The following is a 22241-nucleotide window of genomic DNA, read 5'->3' as shown; positions in this document are numbered from 1 at the left end:
GGAAGGCCCTTTGATAAATAAATTTGAGAAACCCTGCTTTTACTCAAAGTGATACGCTAAATGGATATTTGCATGAATAATGAGGGATCCACACAGGTAGGTTAAAGGCCAATTTATTCAACATTAAGGTACCATTAATTTGATTTTTTTAATTGCAATTTGTGGGGGGGGGAGGATAAATAAATCATGAATCTTTGATCATGAGCCTTGGGGTTGTGTTTTAAGTATAATAAATCCAGAAGGGAAGACAAGAAACTGCCTTATACTGATTCAGACTTTTGGGTCCATCTAGCTCAGCAGTGTTTACACTGTGTGGCAATGGCTCTCCAGGATTTCAGACAGGGAGTCTCTCTGAGTCTTACCTGGATTGAATCAAGGTCCATTTGCATGCAAGGCAGATGCTATAGAACTGAGCTAAATTCCGTCCCCATAAAGCAGAACCATGGAGATAAACAAAATGAGAGGGGTTATTTACCTATATTTCCTATGGTGCTTTCCTGCTCAGTGAACCCACCAGGTGGTTTTGAAGGGTGGGGTTATATTGTTGGTTCTTGAGGCATTTTGTTTCTTCATACAAGTTATGCCTCTGCTGTAGCAAGTTGACGCCAAACAACATGCTTACTTAAATGTCTCTTTTGCAGCACCAATGCCTATATAATCCCGCCTCTTTACATATATAAATTTGTGTCCCTTGTAGCCCCATTTCATTCAAAAGGTGAGCTAGTATCAATTTTCACAGCTGCAGGGTCAGGGACCTTATGATGGTTCCCGTTCAGCTGTCCTCAGAGCAGAAGCAGGATTTAATGACATGGTGGTATAAAACAGCTGAGTCTCAGCTTTACTACATCTTTCATTGTTGATACTCAGGCATAAATAAATAAGGAATCTGATGTTTGCCATGTAGTCACAGGCGCTTAAAGCATTATCTTGCAAGGTGGAACTTCATATGACACCTACCCATCCCAAAAATAATGATTTATCTTTGAAACATCTGCTTTTATTACAGACTTTGTTTCTTGCTTTTTGTTGTTGTTTTTTGTTCCTTTTAAAGCTTGCAAGGTTTACTGGAGGAAAGCTCTTCTGCTGTATGACCAGGGGAAAATGAGAAGTAAAATTATAATCACCTAGCAATTACTCCCTTTTATGTGGAGCAACACTGCACCTGTATAATTAACTATACATCTTTCAAAGATTTCCTCTAAGCCCCTCCATGTGATACCAGGAGGAAGAGGAGGAGGAGGAGGAGGAGAAAACTAAGACCAGCAGCTTTCAGTGTGAGAGACTGACTCAATCAAAAGTCATCCCAGACATCAAAGAATGCCTCTGATTACCCTTACTCACTGATTAACATACCATTACAGCAGTGATTGGTGTTGACATTTCTGAAGGAGGACAATCCACAGGAGGTGATAGTCTAAAGCACTGCCATATACTATGGCGTCAACAATTTGCCATCTCATAGTGTGCATGTATAGGTGTATAATCCTTGAGGATGAAAAAGAAAAGTTGCCTCATAACCAAAATATTTGACAGTAGGGATGGGGGTGCAATTCAATCTAAGTCACAGTTTTCAATACAACCAAGTAAAAGTGTGTATATTAGGGAAAGATGAGTATAAAATGCATGTACTAGGGCATACAAAAATACATTATATTGGGATAAATTGCTTGCAAAAGTGTATTAAAATGCTGGTGAATTTTCAAGGAGATTTAAAATAATAATCACAGACCAATGCAGAAATGTTTGGAACTGAATTTAAGATAGAAAAAAAATATGAAACTGACAGATTTGTCTATCGCTTACTGACAGTTCTTGAATTCTGACAAGGAGGGCAAAGGCTGCACGCAAAAATACTTTTTAATATCGTTTGTAAAGGCTTCGGCCTTAAGAGATCAATTATTTTTTCCCCTTCAGCACCTCCTGCCTTGGAAGTGGTGGTCTAGGGATAGGAATCAGGCAGAAGAGCAAAGCTGCTACTAAGAAGACCTGGGCAAAACACACAGACTTTAAAAAACATTTAAAACTCACAGGTCAGGTACGCAAGTTTTAATAGGAAACAAAACAGCGCTACTTAACTCGTCCACTCTTAGCATGATAATGGGAGGGTGCTGCTAAGAGATAACCATTCTAAAAACAAAATTGACATGGCTAAACTGTCATGGTAACAAATCACACACCAGTGAGCAGTCATATCTTCACAGAATGTGAGCAGCATAATGCTCCGTTGTTCCCTTCTGAGGGGGGTTGTTCCCTTATTCTATAATGGGCAAACCACCCAAATAATGACAGAGAAAGGAAGCAGTACAGCTCCTCTGCCAAACCCTCTGCACAACTGTAGGCATGATTCCAAAGAAGCTCTGCATAAACCTTTAATTAAGAAAGCCATCCTCCAGATAATTAATGAATGTGCTCCAAAACATTTTCATGACCAAAGTCCACAGAAGGAATCCCTCTGCAATTTCAAGCCCATGTCAGGTCTCTGAAATAAAATCCGAAAGCCCCAACCCATAACATGACACAAAAAAGGAAAAAGAAACCCATTGGTAACCAATGCAGCTAAGTTAACCATGACTAAATTTTTAGTAAACTTGGCCATCAATTTCTCTGCCATCTGTAGTTAAAGCTGCAGTAGCTTGGCTAAGAACTGTTAGAAACAATGAGCAGGAACACTGACTTCCTAAGAGTAAGAAAAAATGGTAACAAGTATTAATTTAGAACTACCAACAGCATAATCCTCATCATGTTTACTCTGGGGTTTATCTGAAATTGCTCAGAAAATAATTTTCCAACAAAGTTTTTTTTTTTTGGGGGGGGGGGGAGGGAATATTATTTTAGCTCTGCCTGAACTGCTGGCGAATTTCAGTCCTCCACTGGAGAATAATGAATGAAATTAACTCCCCATCCTGTAACACTGCCACTACGTATACAGAATGGAGAATTTTGAGAGACCATTTTTGCTCAGCTTCAGTTTTCTAAGAAGTATATTACACTTAGTCTAATGAGACTACTTTCATCATCATCATCATCATCATTATTTGTATACCCCTCTTCATCTGTAGATCTCAGGGCTGTTCACAGCATAAAAATACAAGATAAAAACACAAAATACAAAAAATATCAAAACAATAACCCCCTCCCTCTCCCTAGTAAGTGTACTTAAGATTGCAGCCTTAGTTTTTATTTAATTAAAAGCAATGTTCTGCACTTCAGCCAAGGAATGTACTGTTTCTAAAAAAATAAAATAAAAACCTCACACACCTTGAAGCAGAGTAATTTTATATCTATAGAAATCTGCATTACATGTTTTATCTATCAAAGGGACCCTGCAGAATAAAGCTTTCTGGTGCAATCTCACATTTGACTTTTTCACTATTACACTTACAGTAACAATAGATATTTATGCCACAGTTGTTAGCTGTTCAGTTGTATAAGCAGATAAGTTCTGGCATGGCACTTTCCCTTTGCACCTCCTTTCCACCTCCTTTGCACCTTTCCACCCAAGGCATCACCCTAAAAGATATTTTTAGGAAACTCTGCTGGCTTCAAATCCACAGTGATAAATAAGTCAATTGTCCCACTTCATATTCAGTCATTGTTGTGCAATGTTGTGCAATCCTAGTCTTTAAACCTACTCTATGAAAACCTCCAGAGTTCATTTTTCCCTCTTGGCTCAGGCAACCCCCTCAATGTCTTGAGGAGGACATTCTGATGCAACCTATTGCATCACACTGACATACATCAAAATGTCTGTCTTTCTCTTTAGGGGAGGAGAGAACGAAGACACAATATCCTGAAAAACTGCCAGCCATTCTAGCTCCTGGTGTTCCAACTGAGTTGGCCCTTTCCTTCCCCCAGCCACCAATGTGATAGCCCACCATCACAGAGCTACTCAGGGAGCATGTTGCCCCAAGGGGAAGGGAGATGTAGTTTTGAAACAGGTTTCTTTTTTTCCAACCTTTCTAGTTGTCTTCTCTGCTATATTATACAATTTTAACTGATACTTATTGATTTGTAATTTCTTTGTAAACCAATATAATGATGTTTGCCTGAAAAATCAGTATATAAATATCTTATCACCTCACAATGTGCGAAAGCCTACCTGACATTGAACCATTGCTACTTACAAGAACATTACTACTACAGAACAACAAACCCCTGTGTTGCCAACTTAACACAACAAACAATACAAGCAACACAGAGACCAGTATACTAGATAGCACGGTAATTCTTATTGCATAATATACATGATTTTGTGCAACAAAAACAAAATGTGTGCACTTGTAAATTCTCTAATATATTTGAAATCAATTGAACACACGTCTGTCAATCTTTGAAAGTCCGTAGAAGTATAATAAGTCTATGGTTGAAACAAAGTAATAGATGCTATCCTGTGGGCTAAGCGGTAAAACCTTTTTTAGGCGTTCATGGTGCCGAAGTAGTAGGTGAATAACAACGGACAGTGATCCTGGATAATCTGACTGTTATCTGGAATCTTCTTCAGCACAACCCATAGATTAGAAAAATGCACAAGGAGCAGTGGTCATGAAGATATTATAAGAACATAACTGAAAACTATGTCAAAGAATGACAATCCATAATAAAAAAGTAACCCAATGTAGGGCAGAAGGTAAAAGAATGAAGGATATATAGGCAGATGTGTAGGAATTTGTGAAACACATAAAGCAATGTTGTCCTTTACATGCAATATAATTTTGTTAGCTTGGGCAGAGCAGCAAATTGCAAGCCACTCCCAAGTAATGGTCCATACATAGCATCAAAGTCTGATCAAGTTAATTCTGGCGCCAGAGGCAAAATAAAACCCACTGTCATTTTCTCTGTGAATAAAAATATAATAAATAACCAACTATTTTCATGACACCAAAAATTGGCTGGTTGGCCAGTTAGAACAGGAGGCTGGCATAAATGGGCCTATGGTCTGATCCAGCAGCAATCTTGTTCTTATGTTAGCTGTCTGAGGCAGCTGCCTCACAGTGACGCTACTGCACTACAAATTTGTTTAAATGTTTCGGAACGCGCGGTGACATTTCCTTTAGATTTGTAATTTTAAAAAATTAAAAGTTGTGTGAAGACATTCTCCTTCTCACAATGGCTATGAAACGGTCATAAAATATCTATGTGAAGATCACAATCTCTTACAATTTATTCAATATTCTAAATTATGCAATGCATTTTCAAGTGTATGGGTTAACTTTTGAATATGTTTTTGATGACGCTTGGGAGCCAACAATTATATTTATTTCTGATGGATCTGGTAAAGCAGTGGTGCCAAGATATCTATGAATAAAGCGGTTTCTACCTGCCCATCTCTTGCTGAATCTCACCTGGTTCCTGAGAAGCACAGTGATCTCAGAATTCTCAGAATTCACTGGGTGGCAGGCCTAGGCCTTCCTGAGAGGCATCATTAAAGCTGAACTCTCGTCTTCTGTATGTTGTTAGGTTTTATTGAATTCCAGTTCTTTTTGTTGCTGTTCTTAGTCATTCGCATTGATGGTTTTCTTGTGTATTTTTGTGAAATTTGTGTTTTCCACTTGCCATACATCGTATATGTTAAACAGTATATAAATGGACTTGGATAAATACACATACACAAAAACGTATACTCAGCAAACACTCACCTGTTTTATCTACTACCACTACACCTTGTCAACACTTCCCAGTCGCCTCTTTAATCTTTCTCAGCCTCTCCTTATTCCTCCACCTTATTCCTGCTTTCCTTTCATTATTGTTAGTAGTAGTAGTAGCAGCAGCAACTAACAGCAGTAGCTGAATGCCAGTTAATGATGTTGCTGCTGTAACAAGGCTTCCCATATTTTTTTAATGTTTTTTTTCTGTGGAGCCTAGAAAATTAGTGGATGTGGTTTGCTGTCTGCCATCAACAGGAATTCATATTTATACAGCGTTCTTGCAATTATAGTACTGATTAATGATAAGTGCCCTGCTGTCTGCAATCTATTCCTTTGAGGGAACCACACTTTATGTTCCAAAAAATGTTTTATACCTCTTAGTGATGCATTATTATTCTTTGCAGATCAAAGATCATGGTTGTCATGGAAACTGCAAAAACTGGAAAGCCAGTCGTGACATAGCAATGGCATAATGGGGAAGATCTGCTGGGAAATCACTCACTAGCCTGGGGTTTTGTGTTGGAAATGCTTGGGTGAATTTAAGTGGAAAGCCAAGTCGTTTCTGAGATCTAAAAGCATTGTGGTATTAAACGCAAAATATCAGTCGCTGTTACAATCAGCATGCTTGACTGTGTGCAGTGCAGCAAAAAAACATGTTCCTAATTTTTTCTTCCTCCAAATGGGATGCAGGAATACTACAGTTTTATTAATTCCATTTTCTGCAATCCCACATGCCATGCACCTAACCAAAGGCTCAGTTCCTTAAATTGCAGGCTTTAAAATTTATCTAACTCATTTGCAGAATTAACCACAACAATCCAAATACAGTGGTACCTCGGGTTAAGAGTCTGTAACCTGAAGCGTCTGTAACCTAAAATGTCTGTAACCCGAGATTCCACAGTATCAGAATGAAAGTTGACTAGGAATAAATAGATGGGCCAATGACAGAATGAATACTTGACTTCATGGTAATCGGTGTGGAACACATTGCAACATGTTAATTTCCAGTGTTAGAAAATGTCATGGCGGGTGTGGGTGTGGGTGTGTAAGAGTCTTGATATCTACAAGTTCCATCTTTCCATGCTAGAGGCAGAGATCCCGTGGCCCTCCAGATGTTGGTAGACAACAACTCCCATTAACTCTGACAGTTGGCCATGCAGGCTGAGGCTGATGGGAGCTGAAGTCCCAACACCATCTGGAAGCCCGTAGAACCCCCCCCCCCCATTCCGGTTCCAGAACTTTCTTTTGGAACATTTGGACAGCCTGACCATGAATGCTATTGCACTGGTACTTATGCAGTACTTATTTTACCCTATTTGGGGAAAGTATAAATCTTTCATCTAAGTGAAATTTATGAAGCATAGGGTTAAACAATTAGGGTTACAGACATCCTGAGATACACATCCACTAGCTGGTACACAAAGACATTTCCCCTTACTTTTAATCCTGGGAAGTTTCTGTTAATAACTTTTAAATCTGTACTGTAAGTCTATGGTGGGCTGTCTGTCCTATCATACTGGATTATGTAAACAATTAAGTAGATATGTGTGTATGTGTGTGTGTGTGTACACACACGCACATATATACATACATACATACATACGTGTGTGTGTGTGTGTGTGTATTCCAAAGTGAAAACATTGCCCAAAAATTTTATTTTAAAAAAGAACATGGATCCACCTTGCCTGGCATCTGCTACTTACGAATAATATGATTTGAAGTGGACAGATTGACACTATCAGCATCGTCAGCGCTTTTGCCGCTAGAAACTTCATCATCCGATTCCCACACAGAGAAGATTGAGGAGCCGCCAACTTCTTCAAACTTCCTCATTAAAATTCCACTCATAGCTTCAGCATTGTCACATGTACCTGTCAGAGGAACAGGAGAAATGAAGCATGAAAACATTTGACCGCTGACCATGCTATCAAGATCTCCAAAGTCATTGCTGGAGGGTTTTTTTTGTTTTTTTTTACAAACACACTTGGCTTCTGTTTCTGCCTGGAGACTGGTACTTTTACCAACGGTCAAACTGGAATTAAAAAACCAAACATGTATGTGTTTTGTTACAGACACATACTTCCTCAAATAATTGGACAGGAACAATCAGTTCTACAGCTTGGCTCAGGCACTACAATAGTCAGCAGTGGACTTGGTGTGCCCCTGCACGACAGGGAATCTTACATATAATATAGCTCAACAGCTTTTGGGGTGTGCTGGTTTTTACTCTTGGAAGTATGGCAACCCTAACATATAATACCCAAATAGCTAATTGTGAAAACAGGCCCAGTTTGAGCGATCTTCCAGCTCCTTTTTGGAAGAGAAAGCATTGCATAGCATGGGTCAGGCATCTGTTTCATCTGGCATCCTTGTGGAATGGCTACCTCACATCAGGGCATGATTTGCACAGTGGAGGGGAGAAAATTGTGCCTGCTTTTCTACCATGTGATGGTTCTTACCACCCAAGTAACTGCACAATCCTATTGCAGGCAAAACAATGAATGAGGAACAGTCTTTCCAACACTGAAGAGGCTGGCGTGCTCACCTGTTTGCCTATATAAGTATGCAGCATTTTTATTCCCACTGCATGCATTCAATGGGATTTGTTTCCCAATAAGTCACATATTTATGATTGCGGCCGAATGTCTGAATGGGTCCAATGTTAACATGGAGTATTTGGTTACCCAGGAAAGGCTGTTTTATGTCATAGTGCCCTCAGGTTCCCCTCACCCACTGATACTAGGCTTGAAAACTTTATACCGTAGCCAATGTTAACTCTTCCCTCTCCAGCTGTAACCCCTCCCCCCAAAATGTTCCTCTCCACTATGCAAAATACTATTTGTTGGCTTAGGAGGAAATACATGGGGTGGTAGGGCAATCCTAGAGCCGCCCCAGCTCAAGGACATAGCTCTCCCACCTTTCTCAGACTTGGAGGACTTTATTTGGGTGGTAAACATAAACACACTTAAAGCTTACACATCTCCCCAATGCAATATTCCCCTGTAGACCTAGCCTACTCCTTAGAGGCTGCAATGAGCTGGAAGAATCCATAGGCAAAATCCATAGGAATAATCCATAGGAAGGGACTGTACCAGTCCAGGTTGCAAGTGGAAGCACCACAATTTGCTCCCCAACTTTAAAAATGGATAAAAGTAGTAGGATCCAGGGGCATAGCATGAAGGGTCAGAGGGGAGCCATGGCCCCAGGCTTACAACTTTTGAGGGGTGCAAACTAGACACCCCAGCACCGTGCTCCTCTCTGCCTGCCAAGGGTCGGGTCAGCTGGTTGGGCTCCCCTTGCACGGGCAGGCAGCGACTCAGCACGGCCCCGGTTTTCTCCGGTGGGGGTGGGGTCGCTCAGGAGGTGTTCTACAGCTCATCTCTAGCCATCAAAATGTTTTATTTTAACTCTGCAGAAATCTGGCATGAACTGTACCATCTAGTCTTCATTTGATCACTATGTTGTTAGAATATTTGACTTGTAAAGGTAAAGGTAAAGGGGACCCCTGACCATTAGGTCCAGTCGTGGCCGACTTTGGGGTTGCGGCACTCATCTCGCTCTATAGGCCGAGGGAGCCGGCGTACAGCTTCCGGGTCATGTGGCCAGCATGACTAAGCTGCTTCTGGCGAACCAGAGCAGCACATGGAAACGCTGTTTACCTTCCCGCTGGAGCGGTATCTATTTATCTACTTGCATTTTGTTGTACTTTTGAACTGCTAGGTTGGCAGAAGCAGGGACCGAGCAACGGGAGTTCACCCCATCGCGGGGATTTGAACCGCCGACCTTCTGATCGGCAAGTCCTAGGCTCTGTGGTTTAACCCACAGCACCACCCGTGTCTCAACTGACTTTTCCCAGTTTGACTTGTAGTCTGTTATATTAAGCAACTATATAGAAGGTAACATAATTCAAATCTCTCACCAAACCCCCCCGACAGTTTATATGGCATGATCTTCCAAGGCTGCCGTCCTCAACTGCCTTTCTAGGGAATAAAGTCTCCTGAACACAGTAAACATGCACAAGATTCCACAGTGAAAAAGAGAGGGATTACAAGTAGCCTGTAGTGCAAATGCCTAATGGGGTTTTCTTTGTTTTGTGGCTTCCTGATTTCTATTTTTGCACATGTACTAGCAGAAATTCAGGCCTCATTTATCTTTGGGGAGAGAGCCCAGAGTGGAAGCAGGAAATTCTCTTCTAGGAAAGTTATTTTACAATAACTGGGGGGGGGAGCAGTAAAGCAATTGTTATGTTATGTGTTCACATTGACTACATGAGAGTGGGGAATTATGCAGCCTTCTGGACTATCCAGCCACTCTTGAATGGCTCTGCCTCACACCAACTTCTGACTATTGAAACAGGTTCCCCATCCCTTGACTTTACAGTGGTACCTCGGGTTAAGTACTTAATTTGTTCTGGAGGTCTGTTCTTAACCTGAAACTGTTCTTAACCTGAAGCACCACTTAGCTAATGGGGCCTCCTCCTGCCCCTGCGCCACCACTGCACAATTTCTGTTCTCATCCTGAAGCAAAGTTCTTAACCCGAGGTACTATTTCTGGGTTAGCGGAGTCTGTAACCTGAAGTGTATGTAACCTGAAGGGTATGTAACCCGAGGTACCACTGTATTGTTAATTGTGAGGTTCTTTTACCTCAGGACTTTTTTTTTTACCCCACTGATAAGTGGCACATGTGCTTTGACATTCTGTTGCATTGACGGAGAATGGCAGAGACCGATATCCTTCTAAGTGGTGACAGAGTCTGGTATTGTCTGAACTTGAAACAAAGACATTCATTCCGATTTCTTTTAGAAAGCAGGTTTGTTGTGCAAGACCTTCAAATAAAGTTTAATTGTGCAGCTTGGTTTCTTCTCCACGTCTGAATATGTATCATTTTATAAACATTTGCCTCCAAGTGTCCTTTGCCATTAACTACTTTTATACTGACGGCATAGATGAGAGACAGAGAGAGTCAGAGAGAGAAGGTTACAATATGAGGCAAGTTTACCACAGTCAAAACAGCAGTTATACTAAGGAGGCCAGCTGTTCGTTTAGAATAGGATCCACAAACCAATTAATCTGGCACACACAACAGAGGACATGCCTATCACAATTATATGATAAAGACTGGCCATCATTTCTGAGTTTGCCAGGGTGTTTTGCCTTATGCAAACAATTCTGAAAGGAATATGTTTCTTTCTTTTAAAAAATAGAATTTTGAAATGAAAGAAAAACTTGAAGTTTCTGAAATAAGAGATCCATGTCTTCATTTAAAAGCACAACTTTTCAACCGTGGAATTAATGATTGCTCATTGTGCCCAGTGACAGTAGCTGGATTACCTGGAATCAAAATTGAGGTTGTTAGCTTTTAGAATCCATGACTTATGTCAAAATTAAATGTCCCCCATCCCAATATTCATGTAGGTCAACAGAAAGAACAACAATAACACACCAAACTTAGTTATCCACAACAAACAAAATATGATTTCTCCACTACTTTCAAATGTACAGGAATAAATGGTTTTACACCTTCCCGAGTGCCACTTGTCTGTAGCTTTTGAGAGCTGCCAGCGTATAGCTAATTATAACCCAGCTGACGTCTCTTGGCATCACATTCCCCAAGAAAAATAATTGTGTGGCATGGATGCAAGGCAGAAAATGCTAATGGAGACAGCAGACAAAGAACTGCATGTTTATACTGGAGGCAGTGATGGGAGAAACCACATCACTTTGTCTGAGCAGCTGAAGCAGTGAGACACATCAAGTTGCTCTTGTATCTGCTGTGCAGGAGATGCTACTGTCACTATAAGGAGTAAAAACAACAACAACAAAAGGAGAGAAGGAGACAGAGAGACAGAGAAAAACGTGGTAGGGGATCCCTAGGGTCCTGAGATGAGGCATGTTCAGAATATTTTCATGCCCTCCCCATTCTCTAAACATGTCTCCCACACAACCAATGTTCCTCATTGTCTCCTGCAATGGATGCGACACTAAACCTGTGAAATCACAATTATTTCCATGGCAACCAGCTGCAACATCAAAACTGAAGGGTTGTGGTTTGACTGGAGCACAGGACACACAAAAAAGAAAGCTGGTGGACTCTTAATCAGAAAATAAACAAATCTCTCCCCCTCCCCATCCACCTTTTTTTTTAAAGGATCTTGTTAAAAAGGGTTGGCAAATGTATTTTTATTTTCTGGGATGAGATCAGTCAACACAACAGCAAGATCCAAACATATCTGCAGGAAAAGGTAATGGTAAAAGCGGAAAAGGGCAAGCCTTTCCTGATCCAGGGCAAATTAAAAATTGGGAGAGGTCAGGATGTGGTAGGTCAAACTGCCTTCTTTGCATGGGTGGAGGCACAGATAACCAGCTCCCCATTTCACCTGTATGCTTGCTACAGTTTTATTAGATATTTGATAAATGATTATCTATAGTCACCTATGCGAGGGAGTGAAGAGAAATTTGCATGAGACTAATAATCTCTGTTGACCACAGTCACACCAGCTGGGATTTATTTATTAAGCACAACTAACACTAACATTCATGAAATCTGCATATTCAAAGAAGAAACGAAGGATTTAACGTCCCCAATAAACCACCTATTTACAAACTAAGTTTTGCTATAAATACACCCTTTTGAAATGGATGTACGTACTTACATTAATCACATCCATTGCAAATGTACTTGGATGCAACCCTGTGTTAAAATATATCAACCTATCTATACAGCACTTTGCATTAATTTGAGCACCATTGAAATCTGAGTCAGGATAAATGATTTATGTTTCGGGCGTTAGCCATACTCGTAATCACACAAAAGAGAAGTAGGAAATGGTCCAAATAGTGTCACAGCAACAGGTACATCATGGGGAAAGAGAAACATCTAACAGAGAAAGGTGGATGAAATATTTCAGGAGCTTGCAAATGGGACTGTAGAACAAGGAGCTGGTAACTGCAGAGGACATTCCCTTGATAAATAAAGATTGAGGGGACTGACATGAAGAACGGCTGCTTTGAAGACCAAGTACACCAGAAAGATTTTGAACTCTGTAGAGTTTCCACCTGAATCTATAGTTTCAGACCAACACGCTTCTCCCTAACTTCTCTTCACCTTTCTTCCCAACTTTGTTTTCAGTTGTTAGACATGGGAGAGGCAAAAATGTAGGCGGTAAACAGATGTGATGGCATCAGACTATGGAGGTGGGTCTGTCATACAGCTGTAAGTAAGGTGGTGGTTATGTAAAGGGGAGAAGTGGCAGATGGGAGGGAGGAGCTCAACCTTTTTGTCACGTGCCACTTTTGCTCACCAGTCTCCTCCCTGCCATGCTCCCAGACCAAATGTAAGCTTGGCTGGGGACTGGTGGATAATGAGCCAAAGCAGTGAGTAGCAAAGGGTTCAGCACCCCTTTCCCCCACCTGCCACTCTTCTGCTTCAAATCACTTCTCCACCTGCTTTGCAGCAATGGAACACAACTGATGTTTGAAGACGTGGGCTGCAATGCCATCACATCTCATAAGGCTGAGTTTTGTTCTTGGGAGTGAGAAGAGTATTCTAGCCTGTGAGGCATTTGAAATGAACACGAACACGATTTCAGAAAAATCCTTTCAACGAACCATCAGTTGAAAACAGGAGCTAGAAGGGACACCCACCCCACCTTTGTCACTTTGGACACAGAGATGTCAGTGCACACATAACTCACCTAACCAATGGCTAGAAGGAGGGCCTGCCTATTTGCCCAGTCTCAGGGTCTAGCTGTTCGCTGTGCTAAATGATGTCCCACCCAGCCCTACAAAAGGAAGGTGCAGAGGCCATGTTGCTTGTTAGTCAAATGTCTTAGGTTACACTTAGCCATGCCTTTGCGTTTCCACTTCACCACTGAGCTTTGCAATCTGTGAGTGTCTGCTTTATGTACCACTCAAATCTGGAAACAAAAGCCTTTGGAAAAACCAGAGTCATGAGTTTCAGTTCCTCATTGGATGAGGAGAGCCAGGATTTCCCTCTTCGCTTGAAAAGGATAGTTTTCCACCTAGACTAGGAGTAGGCACCAAAGTGTCCTCTGGTGAGCTACAGCTCCCCTGACCATTGGCCATGCTGACTGGGGCTGATGTGAGTGCACAACACCCAGAGGACACCTTGTTGGCTACTCCTGCCCTAGACTGTGTGACCTTACCTTCAGGCATCATTAAATCTTTCTGCAAAGGGGTATGTTACATAGATTGATGCTGGAACCAGCAATGGGTTCTGTCTCAACAAAATCAGGCTTTGAAGTCCTAGCTCCCAGATTGCTGCATGAGACTTGCCCTCAAACAGTCTGCCGCCCTGCTCTACCTCACTCATACGAGCTGACAATACTGAGGAGGTTCCCGGCTTTCAAGTGTACCTCACGCTACTCATCATCCAAGTGCTCAAAGACTGCCTGTGTGACTCACAATCACACACAGGTCATCTCCTCAGTGCAGCACACATAAAAAAGTGTTGCTGAAGAACATTAAAAGCAGAGACTGAAGCATTTTGCACACCTCTCCAAGCACATTTACTCACTGATGCAAATGGCACGTTGTCTTCCAGGAATCTGACACACAGAGAGATTCTCAGAGGAAGCCACAACTTGCTATGGGAGAAGACAGCTAACGTAAGATTTGTGAGAAGGCTGCTTTGTCCCTTCATTTTTACCTGAATTAACCCTCACATTCCACAGTTTGCCCAACGTAAAATGCACTTAAAGTTAATAGAATCAAAGATAGCCATTAAATCATTACGAAACATGATGTGGAAAAATATGTCCTATATTGTATGCAAATAGCAATCTCAATTCTTCTGAGTAAGGGTTTTTATGTACCCAAAATGGAAAGACACAGGCACAAAAGAGAGGCATCAAACAGGCTTGGGGAATCTACAAAATTTGCCAAAGCACAAAAATCTTAGAGGAAACCCCGCCTTAAAAAACAAAAACAAAGATGACTGAGCATGCTCGGTGGGCATGGAATGCTGACCTTTTGGGGGTGGGGTGGAATGGAAAACCAAGAGGGGAATGGAATTGTGTGTCTGGATGAACTAAGGATGCAATACTAGGCATGCATGTTTGGGTGTAAGAACAGAATAACACTTCTTCTGGGGTAAACATCCATAGGATTGCAGAGTAAATTCTGCACTATTTCCATTTTTTTTAAAAAAAGTTTTATACAGTTGTATAAGATGACTACTGGAAGTCGAACCAATATGACTGATCGCCTAACTTCTGCAACTGATTTTTTTTTTTAAGGATTAGCTAAGTGCAGCTATTGTCTCCTTGCTAAACGTTTCTTGGAATGAAAACTACTAATACAGATAAGCCTTGCTAGAGATTCAGTTAAGGAAAATGGCATCTTTGTATGACTACTACACAGATGGGTACACCCACTAGTGAATTATTTAAAAATAATTCTCTCCTTTTTTTTTTCTGCGATCCAATCATAACATTGTTTAGGGTTGGCTTTTTCCTGAAGAAAATTATAGTAAGAGATAGAAAGCTTAACAGCCAGATCTTTGAAACACAGAATGAGTCACAGTTTGACATCTCAGTTTGGCCTCAAATGCACCAAATGAATAGAAAAAAAATCCAGGTAAAGTTATCTAGAAGCTGAACATGTTTGCTTCAGAACAGAAATGAGCTCTTTTCTAAATTAACATTATTATTAGCAGATGAATGCATGAACCAGATGTTACATATAAAGCATTGTTGTGAAGTACTGAGTCGCACAAAATCCATGTTCACAGCCCAGTAATTGTATATCATAAACTGGTATCTAGGGAATGATGGGAAAGTTAATTTCTGATGCCTGCAGTTCAAGACACTGGGATATTTTATAAAAGAAAATACTTATAGTGAGTTAGCTCCCTTTCCACATTAGAAAACCGAGTCTGATATTTTTCCATACTACTGGCTTTGTATGATTTCTAGGTGAACAGAAAACACTGACAAATCCATGCCTTGCTTTTGACCACACATAGGATAACTTCATCATTCTATATAACTTCAACCTGCAAAGCTCAGAGCAGTGGTTCCCAATCTTTTCCCACCACTTGAAAATTGCTGAGGTCTTCATGACACACACTCCATGCCTGTTGTAGCAACTGAAATTCCACAGAATGCAAATAGCAATACAATAGACCACAATATGAGACATAAAAGAAGCAATAAGAATGCAATTACAAATCTATATGGCTATTCGGTGTGATGGACATGCCATATCCCAACCACAAACCTAGACATGTCACAGACCAAGGGAATGAGGCTTGAGAATCAGTTTGCGAGTCTTGGCTTAATAGCCTGTTAAATACACGCAGCCAACAAAAACAGCAAGTATGTGTATTGCAATACAAATAGCATTGCATTAATGCAAATGAGAGCATTGCTACCGACTTCCAGATGAGAAAGGATTGCACCACCTTGGTCTTTTTTAAGCAAAAGGTTTTGTTCTTGGAAGAATTAAGGCTGCAGTCCTATACCCTGTTACCTGGGAATAAGTCCCATTGGACTGCACAGGTATTTTGAAAGTGATCAGCATTCTACTCAGGAATGCATTTCAGAGAAAATTCTATATCTAATCTAATATGTGAAGAGACTTCTTTCAGTGACTCATGGTTTCCAGCGGGAGAGAAATGGGTGGGGTGGGGTAGGGAGAAGGAAAAGGGCAGAGGAAAGCAACAGCACTGTTCCACCTTTACTTTCACCTCCTGGCAGAAGTCTAGCAGGGTGCAGAAGTAGGTGCTGCACCTGCCTTCACTCTCCCCCCCCCCCGCCGCCTCCTTACTGTAGGATTTCAGCCTTACAAGTACTTAAAAATCAATAAAGAGCAGGATCAATGAAAGATAACATTGTGTGTGTAACCCCTCTAAAATAAATGAAGTTAAATGTCCCTATTTTATTGGATCCAGACTTACCGTAGTCACATCTACTTAGTCATCGTAAGTAGCTCTACTAATCGCTGGTATACAAATTTAATAACTAATAGTAAATAATAATAATAATAATAATAATAATAATAATAATAATAATAATAATAATGAAATCAAAGGGATGACCGGCTAACGTTCTTTGCAGTGGGTCTTCTCTAGGCATGACTAATGTATAGTTGGTATCCATCTGTCTCAAGATACAATGGAAGATTGTGCCTTTGGGGCTGAAGTCAAACCATTGGAGAGTTACAGCACCTGCTGTGGCCGTAGAGACTGATACGGGAGAGATATTTTTTTTGCAGCTGGGGCAGATGGATGAAGATGTCCAGTTGTGCTGATAGGTGTACCATGGCGTTTTTCTCTCTGTCCTTCTCCCAGTGGTCATTTTGCCTCTGGTCTAACAGTGACTAACAATGCAATCCTAACTGTGTCTACTGTTACTCCCAGACCTTAGTTTGGATCAAACCCAAATATTATTAAAACCCACATGCAGAAAATGCAAGAACTCCTCCCGGACAGGAATCACAGTGGTACCTCAGGTTACATACGCTTCAGGTTACACAATCCACTAAGCCAGAAATAGTGCTTCATGTTAAGAACTTTGCTTCAGGATAAGAACAGAAATTGTGCTCTGGTGGCGTGGCGGCAGCAGGAGGCCCCATTAGCTAAAGTGGTGCTTCAGGTTAAGAACAGTTTCAGGTTAAGAACGGACCTCCAGAACGAATTAAGTACTTAACCCGAGGTACCACTGTAAATCGGTAAACCTTCAGCATTGTGCAGGAAGAAAACTATCACCATTTAGCCAAAACAAATGCACACACAAACATTAAAGGGTCTGAGACAAAGCTTAACTTTGTTGCTGCTTAAATGAATGGAAGTGGGCATCTTTTGTGTGAGAGGAGCAATGCAGGGATTTCAGAGAGCTGCAGTAGTTCCCTTTTCTACATTTACCACCCACTTTCACAGCTACTGGAACCTTTTATCTCCCAGCCTCCCACACAAGCACTCCCTTCCTTCCCTCCCAAGTAGGAACTGAAGCCAAGGCTGGTGGGCTTATCTCCATTCTACAAGGCGGATGAATGCTTGCCAGCAGCACTGAAAGGTAGCTCAGGATAAGAAATTACAGGTCTGTGGTTCACACAATTATTAAAGAACTTTGAAAATTAGTGTGGCAATGCTGCGCGTAGCTCCCGTTCTGCATCTTCTCGGTTCCTTGTTATTGTAAGAGGGGCTAGGTGGATATTTTTAGCCATAGAAAGGCAAATCCATCTGCAGTAGAAGGTTTCCAAGGAAACTGAATAATTGAAATATGTGTTGAACTAAGATCTGTTTCTACCAATTTCTCTTGATTACGGGAGCTGCTCCCACACGGCGTCTATTCACTGAATTCGGGCTTGTGGGAGAGCCGAGTTTGGGAATTGCTGGGAAGAGAAGCGGAGTCAGAGAAGAGGCTCACAGACTGTGTACACATGTCATTTTATTCTAGAATCAATGGAAATCGAGTACCACCACCACCACCACCACCCCGCACACAATCTGGACCTAATGCATATTTGTTGCCCCTAAAATGCGCTTCTTGAGGGACAGGTTTCATTCTGAAAATAAAAGCTTGCTCCAGATCGATTCTGCATTACTCTACTACAATGTGTCCACTTGAAAATGGGGAAGCAGTGAGCCTGGCAATGGAGTCACACCTGTCCAATGGCATTGGGGGTGAGAATATACCAAGAGTGGAATTACCACTTCCTTCCTCTCTCACCTGGGGCAGGTGCAGGGAGGAAATGATATGGATAAGCTAATCGAGCATATCAGGTGACCACACCCACCCTTGAGGATGCCAGGATCTAGACTCAATCTAGATGGAAAGTAGCAAATTGCAGATGAGCATGAATTATTCCTGATTGAGGAAAACGGTGTTTGTTTGTTTAATTTTTGGTGCTACGAATGGGGTAGTGTACGCAGCCTGACTCTGAACAGATAAATGTTAAACTGAATACTACTAAAGGCATTTGAAATATAAAAAGGTAAGCATTATAAGTAATGGGGGGATCCATTAAAATTATCTGTAAATTGAAAAAAAGTTGGCATATGAAAGGGGGGGATGCAGAAAGGGGAAGGGAAATGCCAGGATTTTGAACAAGTATTGGACCACTGCTTTTGACAGAGTTTAACAGAAATATTAAATAATGATCACATTTAATATTTAGCTGGGTCCCCCCAATATATTTTTAATATTTAATTGCCCTCCCACACTTCTCCCACATGTGTGTTTATGTGGTGAGGGATGGGGTAATGTCCTTTTAAATACTTTCATACCCAGATTTTTTCTTCTCCTTGCAGGATTTTTTTCTTTTAGACTCCTCTCAATCTTTTTTACATTATGAGCTTTATAACGTGTTTTCCTGTAATGTTTTTTTTAATGTGTCTAGATCCAGCCTGAAACTCCTTTGCTCCCAGGCAGCATCAACAATGGTCTGGGATGACTGGCTTGTAGTCGAAAACCTCTGGAAAACACCAGGTTGGTCAAAGGCTGCTCTAAGGATTATTACCATATACTGTAAGTCACTAGGAGCTCCCTTCTATTGAACCAGCAACAGAAGAAGATAAAGATTTATCAAAATATTGTGTGTGCATGCGTGCGATACTTTGCAAATGTGAATATTCTTTTAGACAGAATACTCTATATACATTAAAAAGAAGGAGCAGCAAAGACTATGCACAGTGCAGATGATAGCAGGCAGCTTTCCCAGGCTCAAAGGGAGGCATTCAAAGTAGAGCAAAGCGCATCACGCCATGAGCGAAAGCATTTCTGTTTGCCTGGTGGAATGATCTGCCCTCTCTTCCCCCATACTCTGTTCCGGGGGGTTCTCTTGATCCCTCAAACCAATTGGGGAGGGGAGGATACAGAGGTGCATAGGCAGAGAAGTCGGAGAGCCATGTTGTGCCATTTCATTGACTTCCAGAGAAGTCTCTGCATTGACTTCCAGAGAGCTCATTACTTGAACCCTGACCACAGAGTAATCCTGGGCTGAAAACAATGGGTGTGCAGTGCAACATTGTACATTGCAGTGCCTAATTGAGTGAGAACTATACAACCAGTGCTGGTGTTCTGGCCTGCATAATGTATAATATGGCCTGTGTCATTTGCAAGAATTTACCTATACAGTGGTTACAGACACTTCAGGTTACAGACTCCGCTAACCCAGAAATAGTACAGCGGGTTAAGAACTTTGCTTCAGGATGAGAACAGAAATCACGCGGCGGCAGCGGCAGGAGGCCACATTAGCTAAAGTGGTGCTTCAGGTTAAGAACAGTTTCAGGTTAAGAATGGACCTCTGGAACGAATGAAGGTCTTAACCCGAGGTACCACTGTAGTCAGTCCATCTAGCCATTACTGTCTGTTTTGAGGGCAGAGGCTCTCTTGGGTGAAGATCCCATCCTACCTCTGGAAACAGATTGTATTAGGTGGGTGATACAAGGGATCTTTGGCATGGGACCATTTGTATGCAAAACATGAGATCTAGTACTATGTTATGGCACACAGAAAAAGATTAAAGAATGAGGACCACCTTCATATTTAAAGCTGGGATTCATTGCAGTATTTCTGTACATGCCCACCAGAATCACTCTTCATATGAATTGTACATCCTTGTGCATTTGTTTTTCCTTAATTTATTATTCATAGATAGAATGTTTCCCATCAGCATTTTGATACATTAACTGGGAAATGCACCAGTTTCAGTACCGAGAAATGCCATTACAGAAAGGGAGTGCATTTCACTTCACATCTTCAGCTTCCTGCTGCATGATTTTTTCTCTCTAAAATATTCACTCTTTTGATGCAATACAGTACCATATTGTGTCCATTTTAATAGGCAGTTCTTTGACACCATACAGGCACATTCATAGAATCACAGACTTGTAGAGTTGGAAGGGACCCTGAGGATCATCTAGTCCAACCCCCTGCAATGCAAGAATATGCAGCTATCCCATACAGGGATCAAACCTGCAACCTTGGTGTTAGCAGCACCATTAGATATAAGCTCCCACTCCAAATTATACCAGGAGTTGACAGAGCTCCTAGGAAAGCTATGTAGGCCAGTGTATGTTGTCCCAGTACATGTGGTTGCACAATAACCCAATTTTAACCGCTGAACCAGTATTGTCCATTGCCATGATTTAAATTAGTGCACCGAACAGCAAACATGGCGAGCTGATGTGTTTTTCTGCTGGTTTTAGCCACTGAAATATCAGTGCTAGAAAATCTGTGGTGTTTCAAATCAATAGTAATCCACACTAAGTGGTACACTAAACTGTGGTACACTAAACTGTTAAATGCCTTATTTTGAATAGGGCAACTAAAAGGATTGTATTTTCATTTCCCTTATGAATTATGAGGGAATAGGATATTCATTCAAAAACTGAAAGCACGATAAAACCCCTTAAAGCCACTGACCAATGGCACATTTCTGAATTAACAGCCTAAAGAGCCCATATCTTGACCAAATGCTACATCAAATGCAGTGCCTTTTTTCCTAGGCCTAAAGAAATACTCTTTTTGATTTCCCAGCACTTGTCTTTTTGCCGTGATCATAATATCTACAGTCTAGCAAAAGCTTTGTACTGTGCACCTCGCTATCTGTGTCCCCTAAATGCTCCACCTTCACTTAAGACTGACAGCTTAGCTCACACGTTAAGAAAGTTGCCAGAGAGATTTGGATGAGCTACAGATTTTACTGTACTGTATATGGATTGCTTACTGGAAGAGATGTACACACAGGAAAGACTAGCAAATTGCTAAACTGCCTGAAAGCCATTAGCACTGCGCAGGCTACACCAAATGCGCACGCAAGCATTTTATACGACGCAGACAATGCTCAAGGACTTGTGCAACAAGAACAACAAAACCATCTGCTCGGTCCTCTCTCCCTTCCCCCACCCCCTTGAATTACCTGTGATCGGGATTCTGTTATTTCAGCTCCGTCAAGGCAGACTGAAAGGTTCACTCCTTCTTCCACCAGCCATTGAGCGGTGGTCAGCCAATCAGAGACAAGACATCCTGGCATCCTCTGGAATGCTCTCTCTTCCTCTGCCTCCTCCCTTCTAGCCAGTTCTGTGCAAACCACGCTGGGGAGGGGGTGGGGAGAAGGAAGATAAGCAAAGCCAAGGCAAAACATGCTGAAACCCAAAATAGGAAGAGGGAGGATTTCTGCACTGAGAAAATGGCCAAACCAAACATTTTCCTAGTTAGCTATTGCTAAGGAACCGATACAGTATTATTGTTTTCTATGTCCAAAATAAATCAACCTGTCAGCCAAGGAACGCTTTGTAGGTAGGCAGCAGGAAGCGAACTAGAAATATGGGGAAAGTGTTTGGATGCAAATCAATAAATTAATCATTCGCATGAAGCCATCGCACCGGTCACCAGATTTCAGCGCAGTAAATTTCAGCAAACCAGTGCCCTTAACAGCCTTTCTGTTTTAATGAAGCTACCCAAAAGTGAGTGGCTGAAATTCCATGAATGGGAATCCAGCCCTGATGTCACTAACGTATGGATCATTTAAAAACTGGTTGCAGGTTCTGTTTTAAATCCCTGTTATATCAGCAAGCTAAATGTAGTATTATCTTTTTTTAAAAAGAAAATAAAGGAAATAAAAAAAGCA

General features: G+C 41.3%; 1 protein-coding gene across 1 annotated transcript in view; it reads right to left on the bottom strand.

The window, feature by feature from the left end:
• CSRNP3 (cysteine and serine rich nuclear protein 3) overlaps positions 1–21660 on the bottom strand; it is an 84064-nt gene extending 62404 nt beyond the window's left edge. The window contains exons 1-2 of the mRNA XM_083708720.1: positions 21531–21660; positions 7349–7516 (exon numbers count right to left, since the gene is read on the bottom strand). Of these exons, the coding sequence (XP_083564846.1) occupies positions 7349–7493 (145 nt within the window). The 5' untranslated portion in view covers positions 7494–7516; positions 21531–21660. The remainder of the gene's footprint in view (positions 1–7348; positions 7517–21530) is intronic.
• Between the last annotated feature and the right edge of the window lie 581 nt (positions 21661–22241).

Source organism: Podarcis gaigeae (assembly GCF_964106915.1).
Source record: "Podarcis gaigeae genome assembly, chromosome: 1".
Lineage (NCBI taxonomy): Eukaryota > Metazoa > Chordata > Lepidosauria > Squamata > Lacertidae > Podarcis > Podarcis gaigeae.
Note: the sequence above shows the minus strand (reverse complement) of the source record. Positions and strands in the feature narration are given on the sequence as shown.